The sequence below is a fragment of the Lycorma delicatula genome, chromosome 1 (genome assembly GCF_047948215.1).
Source record: "Lycorma delicatula isolate Av1 chromosome 1, ASM4794821v1, whole genome shotgun sequence".
Classification (NCBI taxonomy): Eukaryota; Metazoa; Arthropoda; class Insecta; order Hemiptera; family Fulgoridae; genus Lycorma; species Lycorma delicatula.
The window spans coordinates 140,687,808-140,699,583 of NC_134455.1; the positions used below are offsets into that span (position 1 = coordinate 140,687,808).

At 29.5% G+C, this 11,776-nt stretch overlaps 1 protein-coding gene across 5 annotated transcripts in view; it reads left to right on the forward strand.

Moving 5' to 3' along the window:
* Window positions 1–11,304, forward strand: part of APC4 (anaphase-promoting complex subunit 4) — a 35,678-nt gene extending 24,374 nt beyond the window's left edge. For all 5 annotated transcript variants that reach the window (XM_075362637.1, XM_075362646.1, XM_075362662.1 and 2 more), the window contains one exon: window positions 9,360–11,304. In XM_075362637.1, the coding sequence (XP_075218752.1) occupies window positions 9,360–11,225 (1,866 nt within the window). In that variant the 3' untranslated portion in view covers window positions 11,226–11,304. The remainder of the gene's footprint in view (window positions 1–9,359) is intronic.
* Window positions 11,305–11,776: the final 472 nt, after the last annotated feature.

The following is an 11,776-nucleotide window of genomic DNA, read 5'->3' on the forward strand; positions in this document are numbered from 1 at the left end:
ACATTTACATTTATACATATCATCCTCACTCATCCTCTGAAGTAATACCTTACGTTGATTCCGGAGGTTAAACAGAAAAAGAGAGACCTATATGAGTGCTATATAGTATTGTTTTGTTGTAATAATGATTCAGAAATAACAATATTCTCATTTCTTAATCATCACACAAAAGATAGGAATGAATTCCTAATACATATTTATCATGGTGAGGGAGTGAAAACTGGGTTTCATATGCTACACCAGAAAATAAATACCAGGCTATGAAATTGCATATCTACCTTCCTCCATCTGAACAAAACAAGATTTAAGTAAGTAGTTTCTACTCAAAATATTGCTAGGACCAAAATACTTTGTCTCGTTGTTGACTTTATGTCTATGGAGTCACAGTAAATAAATGTTGAAGTGGATTGTGAAGCATGAAGCATTAAGGAATTATGGCGAGTCATTCAAAATTGCAGGAGAGGGCTTGTTGTCTAGTGGTGTTTTGCTTCTAGTTTATAATGAACAGCAATATGCTGCTGAGAAAAAAAACAGTTGCTCATAAAATTTAAGTACACATTTTTGGTCACCCAGCCTGTAGCTCTGATGTGGCCCCTAATGACTATCATTTGCTTGCCAAACTGAAAGACTTTGTGAAAAAAGGATTTTGACAGTGATGAAATCTTGAAGAAAATAGAGATTTCATATCTCAATGAACTGGTTGGTGATGGAGCAGCATGGTGCTGGAATATAAAAACTTGTACATTAATTTATCATAGATAAAATGTTTTATTAAAAAATCTCAGTTTCTAGTGGGTGTTTTTTGTCATATAATGAGTATGTCTTGGCAGATGACCTTTGTAATAAGAAAATATGTAGAAATGATTGGAAAGATGTCTGAAAATATTTTAAAATAAGTTTTTAAAAAATGTCTTATACAATTCTGTTTAGTTTGTCACTCCAAAAGATAAATTTCTTAATTAAATCCCAAGATTAATTGATTCAAAGAAATTATTCTGTTACATTGCAAAATTAAATTTCAAACATAAGAGGTCTAATAAAACTCATTTATATACTTTTCAGTCATTTTTAGCAATTTGGCACATCTGTTCACGAGAAACAAAAATTTAATGTTTGTGATCAGATACGTCATACCTCAATTCTGGCTTAAAAATATTTAATGATTTCTTGTCTTTTTATTTGAATATCACGAAGTAAGTTAATAATTTCCACTTCCTTGATAAATATGTTTGCTGTTATAATTTAACAATCTTGTTAAAAATGTGAGCTTTAATTTTACTAATCTGTTGATTCTACCTCCATCTCCTATCTAGCAATGTAGTAAAATCACACAAGTCTCTATACAATCAGTTGATATAATTAATTTGATTGTGTAACTTTGTAATAATTGTACAGTTTCACATGTGTAAGTTCATTTTTTACTTAATACAGTTTATCTATACTTGGTTGTTTTATTTTTATAACATTTTATTTGGGCTCTTCAAACATCTCCCTTAAAAACTGTTAATCATTACTGCTATCCTATACTGTTACTATATTACTAATATACTAAAATTTTGTAAATGATTTAGTGAAATTAGTCTGACAGCAATAATGTTACTAAACTTCATATACTAACTTTATTTAAATAAGGGAGCAGATTTTGGCAAGAAAAACATAGGCAAAAAAAAAGATAAATAATAACTGCAAATGCCTACATTTTATTCCAGAACTTGATTGATAATGTGGACATAAACTTTAAATTTTATTAGAGTATAACATTCTACTGTATGTGGAGTTGATTGAATTGCTGGTCAAAGAAATAAAATTATGTATCAAACCTTTGGAATATGAAGCATTTTTGGATGCCGTGAAAAACCTGTAAATTGAAGAATGATATCACCTGGGTTGATATTTTTGCAACAAGATAAAATACATCAATGCATACTTGGTTTTTATTTTGGGCTAATCTAAAATGACCTATATTCTTTGGAGGAAGTAGAGTTAGCTAGAATCCTAATTACTGCAGGATTTGGCAATTTTAAATGAATGAGGTGAGCTAAAAGTTATAGGCTGAAAAGGAAAAGGGCTCACTGTACTGCATGATGGTTTGGCTCAAACAAGATCTGTTAAAGAAGCATGATTAAGGTTTTGTTTTAAAAAGTATGACAAATAATGCTTTTAATGGTATGATTTATGGAGTTTTTATTTAAGTTTATTGATTTATTGAGTGATTCTTAGACTTCAAAATTTATTAGAAGATCATTGTACAGTGATGGATGATGCTATTTTTCACTCTATCCTAGCAGAACAGATACTTATGAAAAATGGAATAAAAAAGATATCTACTGTAGCTTCTAGACACAATATTCTAATTATTACTCAGAACGTAGAGTTGAGTTATTAGACAAACTTTAAATTAAAATTTGCCTAAATATATGATCTGGACAGATTAGTCCACAAAAAAGATCACAAGGAAGATTGTTGTTCATTTGTCATTATATTATAGACACTATAATCCTATGAGTGGAAAAAATTAAAGATAAGATTCAAACCAAATAACACATCTAAATTTCAGTTGTTGAAAAATTAATACATAATAATGTGATGACAGTTGAAGATTGGGCTAAAGCCCAAACAGATAAATTACAAGCTGAAGATTATGGAAACTATGTTTATGTGACAGTGCCATGGAATCAAAGATAATATGACTACTAGAAAACAGCTCAGATGAAAGCCATTCACTGGAAGACTGAAGATGAACAAAGATAAATTAATTTTTTATTATTTTATTATATGGGAGAATGTTAAAAATAAGATGGGTGGATAAAGTGAGAAATGAGAGGTGTTGCAGCAAATAGATAAAGAAAGAAGCATTTGGAAAAATATAGTTAAAAGAAGAGACAGACTTATAGGCCACATCTTAAGGCATCCTGGAATAATCGCTTTACTATTATTCCAAGGGTGGGTACAAGGGCGGGTACAAGGAAAAAATTGTGTAGGTAGGCCACGTTTGGAATATGTAAAACAAATTTTTAGGGATGTAGGATGTAGGGGTTATACCGAAATGAAACTACTAGCACTAGATAGGGAATCTTGGAGAGCTGCATCAAACCAGTCAAATGACTGAAGACAAAAAAATTATTTTATTTGATTTTAACGATTATTTACCCAAAAATCTGTATGATCATCTGGGAATAGGGGTCATGGGGCAGAAAGGTTAACATATAGAGAATGAACGGATTTTGCTTTATAATAGTAGAAAAAAATTAATTAGATTTATTCTAATTTTCACTTTGCCGCTTTACAATAATAATAATAATTAAAAAAAATTGCAAACATGAAATTTGTGTAGTTTTATATTTGTTTATCTAAATTCTTATAAAACATTATTATTCTAAATACCATATTTTATAAAAGATCATCTTCATTAGTATGTATGTAAAAAAAAATGTAAAAGTTTGAAAAACAATCAACACAGAAGATTTGAACCCAAGACCTCTCAATTGAGGCTGGAATGTTTGCCACTGGGTTGCTGCTTATTTGCTATGTCTGCAAATAAGCTAGTTGTTGAAGGGCTTGAAAATCTTAACTGAATTTATTCAGAAAAGGGGCTAAGTTGGAAGCTTCCATTCTGGATGATTTAAAGGAGGGACTCCCTCCTACCACCCTACAAACGGACATCAATGAACTCCATTGTAAGTTGACCACCTGCCTGTGAGATTTTGGAAGAATGTAACATTGTTATTCCCTAAATTTTGGAAATTGTAAATTACTACAAAATGCATTCATATATTAGACAATATTAGACCACACATTTCACTTTTGACAGTTTTTTTTTCATTTTCAATAAAAATATACCTTTCTGTTTGTTGCTGATTTGCAGAATTTAATTTTCTCATTGATTTTGAATTTTTACCTCCTCAAAAGGAAAGTGGGTGATTTAAATAAAATTACCATTATGTTTTTACATGTAAAAAAAACAATATATTATTTTGTATATTATTCTAGATGCAGAACTCTGTATATTTACCTTTTTTCATGTTAGCTTTATTTATTTATTTATTTATTTTTATTTACAATTTAAAACTTACATGATCATCCGTCAGACCTAAGTCTGTCGACAGATATACTAAAGAATTATTATTACATTATTAGTGGTTAATGTAATAACCAATTTTTATGTAACAACTAAAGATATTATTAGTTTTTTTTTTCTAATAGTTATAATAGTTAAAATAGTTATTATAGTAGTACAATTATAAAAATTAATTTAACAAAATTAAACTACATATTTAAAAACTAATGAACAAATTATTTCTTAAATATTTGTTATGTATTAGGTTTAGTAACTAAAACTATATTTAAGAAACAAAACTATACTAATTACAACAACTAATAACACAATTAATATCTTGTTGCAACAATTACATAAAGAAAATAAATAACTAAGCTTTAACCATTCAACAATACATTATTTATTGATTTATAATAACTATTAACATTAAAACAATAACTATAATCATGTTATGATTGTCTGGACTGCCAGTATAAATCCAACATGAATCCTGTTAGTACCTAATGACGTTGTAGTTAATGCCCACTCAATGAGAAATTTTTAAATCATTTTTTTAATTTTTACATTATTGAGGTGATTCGGTAAAGGTTAAGTAATGCAGGAAAACATACTTCTTTAATCGTTTACCATAAGTATTGTTATATCTATCTGTAATAAAGCTAATTGCTCTCAAATTGTATCCACTTTCTACATTTACCCTGTATTCACTGTTGTAAAAGTTCTTAAAAATAATAAAAAATTTAAATAGACCTCTAGCTGACAGAAACCTTGTAAGATTATTTAAATTGGTGTCATAATTGTTATCAGAATCATAATGAGCAATATCTTTGAGGACCGTATTTTGTATTAAATTTATTTTATTTATGAGATATTCTGCGGCTGATCCCCATGCTGTCAAGCCGTATCGAATTACAGATTCAAACAAGGATGAATAGAGTAAGCGTTTACAGTGAATTGGTAATAGGGGTGAGATGTGGGGGAATTTCATAGCAACCACCCTTAAATTTTTACATATATGTTTTATATGGTGATCCCATCTAAAAAAAGAGTCAAAATGTACACCCAAATATTTGTATTTGTCAGCATTCTGGAGATGTTCACAATTACAGTTTATGTGGTAATTTTTTATACAGTCACATGTATGGCAAATAATTTTTATTGGTCTTTGGGATCGAACATAAGGAGATCTTATATGTAAAACAACAGTTTTTTTAACATTAATAACTAGGCCTTTGTCATGAAGCCACTTTAATAGATTATTAAAATCTTCTTGCATTAAAAACTCTGCTTCTTCCAATTGATTATGTCCAAGTGCTAAAACACTATCATCAGCGTATTGAAAAAGACGTGAATTAGAGATTGCGCTAGACATATCATTAACGTACAGATTAAAAAATGTTGGGCCCAATATAGACCCTTGAGGCACGCCACTATCCGTTTCGTATCTATCACTATATTTATCTTTAATTTTAACAATAAGTTTTCTGTTACATAAGTAGTTTTGTAGCATATTATTAAAAGGGCCATTAAACCTTAGCTTATTTAGGGCATCTAGAAGTTTAGGATGGTCTAACGTATCAAAGGCTTTTCGAAAATCTAAAAAAAGTAAGATTACATGGTTACATTTATTTAAATTAATATTGACAAAATCAGATAAATCATTTATAGCATCATTAGTCCCAATCCCCTTTCTGAAACCATATTGAGTTTCACTGATTAATTTGTTATCATCAAGGTACTTAGTAACATGCATAGAGACATACCGTTCACAAACTTTTTCGATACATGACAGTATAGAAATTGGACGATAATTATTTAAATTTTAAAAGAACCAGCTTTATAGATAGGTCTAACAATAGACATCTTCAGTAGATCAGGAACACTCCTTGATTTAATTATATTGTTTACTATAATTGAAATTAAAGGGCTGACTTTATTAACAACATATTTCAAATCTTTGATCCGTATGCCATCTACACCTGGCGATTTTTGATCATTCATAGATGAAATTATGTTTTCTATTGGTTTAGGAGAACTTAAAGGTAAATGAAAAGACACAAGCTGCACGCAAATGCCACCTGTGAATTTCCAGAACTTATATATACAATTATGTTTAATTAATAGCACAAATTAGCATAATTTATGCTATCTAACTTATATCTAATTAAGGCATTATCTAAGTAAAATGAACCAAGACTGTCATCCATTGGTTGTTGGGATGAATTCTTGTACAACAGATCTGCTATTACCACATAGTGATCAGAAATTTTAGTTTCAATTACTCCAGAAAAAACGTAATCAGGAAAGCCTCTAATAAAAATGTGATCTATACAAGATCTAACAATTACCCCATCTCTTATTTCCTCCCTCGTTATATCAGATATGCAACACATGAATCCCATTGTATGTAATAAGGTTTGATAGTAACTAACTACAGTATTTTCCGTAGTAAGATCAATGTTCATATCTCCAATTAAGACCGCATTATTATTATTACAATTATGTAGAATATTTTCAAGATCATGTAAAAATTCATGAACATTTAAATCTGGCAGTCTGTAAAAGCATATTATCGTAAAATCATCGGTCTTAACGCCCAATCTCACTGAAACCTGAATGCATAATAGTTCACAACTTTAGACAGTCAAATCCAACATTATTCTTTCAGCACTGAGTGTGCTATGACAAAGAATTAAAATACTACCATCAGACCTAATATTCCGGACACAGTGATCGGAGTCATAGCCATTAATATGATAAAAATCAATTAAACTTATTTCATTATCCGTAATGTTTATTTCTTGAGAACTATCAAATCTACGTTACTATTACCTAGGTGAAACAAGAATTCATCCCAGTGACCGCGAGTAGTCCTAATATTTAAATGAAGTATACTCAGTTTCGATAAACTGGAGTAATCTTGCGAAAATTATTGTTTCATCTAGGTTCGAGTAGTAATTATCAATAGCCAAAAACCGGCCATTAAAAATATTATTTTCATTAATGTTTTACATTTCAATAGAGATTCGAAAATATGTCTAAAACGCACAGATTACATAAGCTATAATTTGTATCCAAACATAATATAAACATTTTTATTAGAAACGTAAATTTTATTTGTAAAGACTAACTTAATACTAATCGTTGTTATGACTAATGTCTTATCTACGCAAAAACACAGTATAACCGATTTTGTTAAAGGGGTGGGAGAACATATATTCGATAGAACAAACGCTCGAATAAGATCGTAGGTGTAACTTAATGATATCAGTATCATATTATTTGATATCAATGTCATCTCCATAACAGAGATAACATTTTTGAGATTGGCTTGCATGAGAAATACATCGTTATGCAAGTCAATTATCCTTATCAATTTAAAGCCAGTTTCTAAAAATAAAATATTTTTCATTCAACTATGATTCACTATAAGAAATAAACTGATGCTTATAAACATAGAAAAGCAGCTGCTGAATTGGCATAAAATTAAATTAAGTGAGAGTCTTCCTTTTTTTATACTATTGGAACAGTAATGCCAAAATGAATCTTGAGTCATCAATAACAGAATATGATAAATATAAAATGCAATAAAAAGATAGAAATAACCAGCACGTGAACTTACATTTACAGAACTGAATGTAATGTACATTATAATATTATTACGAAACAATTTTATTATACTCTTAGGGATAACGCTATCATAGTTACAAATTTATATAACTCACTTGATTTTTTGTAGATCCGCCTCAGTATTAATTTTAATAGCAAACACATCTTCACTTTTCTTAACAAATATTTTACCATTTCGTACCCAAACAAATTTGTACTGAAGTTCACCCGCTTTTTGTTTCGTTTTATAAAGTAAGTCTTTTATTGATTGTACTAGATTTTCATTAATATACACTTTTTTGTCACTTCCATCTGCAAGAACCATATCTTTTGTTAGCTTCTCGCGCTTTTTGCTGATCCAGAAATCTCACGTTTTTCTGCTGTTAAATTGCACTATGATCGGGGATGAATCAGTTTTCCTCCTAGTAGGTAGTCCATGAACCGCTTCCACACCGTCCAAACTGAAAGGAATATCTAGTTTATCAGCGATTTTCTGAAGAGAGTCATGTAAATTTTCTTTACGGTTTCCATCGGGGTGTAATTTTAGCCCGTGAATTTCAATATTTTTGTTTCTTCCATATTGTTCAAGCTGTATGATTTTTTCTTCTAGCGAAGCGATTTTCTTATCTTTTTCTGTTACGCTTTCTCGGAGTTGTTTCACTTCTTGGAGAAGATCCTTGTTAGATTTCTGTAATTTACTAATTTCATTTTTAATATCGTCATAGAACAGGGATAGCCTACCAAGTTCATTTTCGGTCCTACTGGAAGAAGCTCTGACTTCAGCTTTGAGTTCTAAAATGATAACTTTTAATTCATTAATACTGGTGAAATTTAATATTTCTTTAGTCGAATCCACTGATTTGTTGTCAGTAGATTTGACTGATTTGCGACATTCGCTGATATGTATTCTCCGTAATTCCAACGCATTTATGGTGGTAACAATATAAACAAAAACGACAAATAATATATGTTCCATCAATCGGTAATTCTCCCTCACAGGTGTTGCACTTCTTCATTTTCAAATATTTTTTTATCAAACAGGATTACAATATAATAAAATATTTAACACTGGCATATAAAATACAACATAATTGTTCAAGAAAATATACAGTTGTGTATTTAAGATAAGAACTGCTTATCTACTACACTCTGAACAGGAATGCGAATAGAGCGACACACGTCCGCTCAGTACAGCAGCCTGACGCTAACTGGTAAGTTAAGATACCAGTAATCAGAAGGGTTGAGTCAAGAATATTGACGTGCATTTTTTATATATTAGTTTAGACATAATTTTCTGTAATATTTAGCTAGCATTAAATAAATCCAAAGGGTAAGGATGATTTTTAAAAGTCTTCAGAATTTTGATTTGGTGTTTTATATCATTTGATACATTGTTACTTTATCTTTACAATAATTAGCCATGCAAAATTTATAATCAATAAAATTAATTGAGAATAAAGTTATATTGAAAAATTATAGTCAGCAATTTAATTAATGATTTTAAAATATAATTAGTATGGTTTTAGATTGTGAATTTATAGTAAATTTATATTGATTGTCCATTTTTCTTTGAAGAATTTTTGTAGTTCATTAATTATACAATAAATTATTCAATTTATAAAATTATGACAAATTTTATTGACAATGTAGGTTGATAGATGATTTTTATATTTCTAATTGTTTTGATGATTAGTTACAGGATGCAACCAGTGACTTTTTACCTAAACTTCCATCATTATCTCGCAGCTTTGGATCTATTAATGAAGGAATGGAAGAAAATTTAGAGGATGCAAAAAAGATTAAAGATCAGTCTCAGCTAAATTTCCTGTTAGTCGGTTTAAATAATGGTCAAATTAATCTTAGTATATTTGGTTTATTTCCTTGTGGTACAATTGATGCAAAGGAGCTGCTTAATGTAGATCAGTGTTCAATTGTTGATGCAGAACTTTCTAAAGATCTTAAAGTATTATTACTTGCCGTAAAAGTGCACAATTTTCTCAAGATTTTAATTCTTGATACACGTATATTGTCTTCCCGATCAAGAGAATTACATGCACTTGCACTGAAACATGGTCATATAATTAGTTTGTTAGATTATTTATCTCATACGATGCAGTCTATAACAGAGGCATGGGAAAATATTTTATTACTAGAGATGGAATCAAAATTAACTTCTTATGCTGAATCCATGCCAGAAGGTTCAGTATCAGCAGATTTTTTAGAATTACTTATGTTTGGGATTGCATCAGAACCATTGGAACGTTTTCTTGTTCATGATTTAACAGATAAAGGTATTAAGAAATTAGGCCATTCCATAGAATTAAGTCATTCAAATATACAAAAATTGATATTAAAACATTTACATTCTGTTGGTCAAAATATAGCATACCATTTAGCTGAATTAAAAGGAATGGCACGATTGACTGATCGTTTTAATATATTAGGTTTAGATGAAGATGTCGTGGCTACATCATTTACAGCTGCTGGATCATTTTTGGTTAAAGCAAATGAAATGTTGTTAGTTATTGATGATTCTATGAAAAAATATAAATCGTTTTTCCGTTGGTTTTATGCTGTAATTCTCAGGATGTCAGATGACAGAATCCCTGATTTAACCTTGACTGATGTGAATCAACAGGATTTGGCTTTTATTGCCAATTATCTTTATACTCTTGATGGAATTAACAAGACAAAAATTAAAGATATTTCTAATCCTCAAAAAAAATGTTGGTTAGATCGTCTTGGACAATATTTAGTGGATGAAGAACTTGTAAATCCTCCAGATTTATCCAAAAATGCATGGGAAAAACTTCTTCATGAAAATCCTTGTTTATTGAATCATCCTAGTATTATACCAAGAAATGATAAAACATCATTAGTTCAACAACATAACCGTCTTAAAAAAGACATAGATAATGTATTTAAGGCTCCAAAACATGCAATAGGTTCATTATTTCAGTTGCATCATACTGTTCCTTTAGTTGACTTCAGAGCCGATTTGCAGTTGTCTATGATACATTTGTGTATTGAACAGAAATTATTGGTAGCAATTTTACAAACGGATAATTTGACACAATTTAAATTCTTTGATATTCCTGTTGAAGAACCAAACGGATTTAAGATGGTACATTTGTGTTTTAATCCACCGGAAACAATTGATGGTCCACGTATACCCATGAAAGTTTTAGGAATTCAATTTTATTTGTCTGATATTTTATCAGTTTTGTTAGAGCCATCTGGTGAAAACCGTAGTGCAATATTTGTTCAGCTTCCAACAAAGTCAGTTCGTGAAGCAGAAAGTTCAACTGTTGATGGGAGTTCTCTTATTGACAGTTCTGCATTACGTCCTGTTGAAAATATGGTTGCTTCTAGTTTTGCTGTTAGTGGAATTCGTAAAGTTGCTGTTGTTTTATCAGAAAGTAGGCGTAAGGTTAGATTATTTGAAATGGAAGTTGAAGAAGATGAGGAAGAAGAAGAAACCATGGACGCAACCATTGGTTCAAATAGAGATAATGATCAAAGTGTTTTAAATATAAGTAAATGTTCTGAAATAGAATAAATAGACGATTCGTATTAACATTTTATAATATATCTTTCATAATTTGTAAATTTTTATAAATAAAATTTAATTAATGTGATTTATTTATTTTATTTGGAATTACATAATTTTGAATAAAGTGAAAACTTAGATTATGTTAAGGTTATATTCCTAAAAAAATTACAAAAATGTTCATTTTCCCATCATTAACTTAGTAGCATTATTATTATTTATCTGTTTTCTTATGATCCTTCAGAACCTTTATTTACTGAATTTGATATAAACTGGATTAAAATGCCTTTTTACTTTTAGTTTGGTCATGGAACTGTAATTAAAACATGAAACATGAAAGTGCCTCTGTCTGAAATGTCAACTAGTTTGGATATTTTTTTTTAGTGAAAACCAACTGTTGAACTGTAATTATGCTTAGAGCTTATGAGCTAGTTTAAATTGGAAAAAAATAATTTGCAGCATCTTTATTGATGCTGAATAAGTTAAGAATAACTTAAGAAGAAACATTTCTTTTAAACATGATTTTGAGGTAAAAAAAAGGCAAAAAAATGACTTGCAGC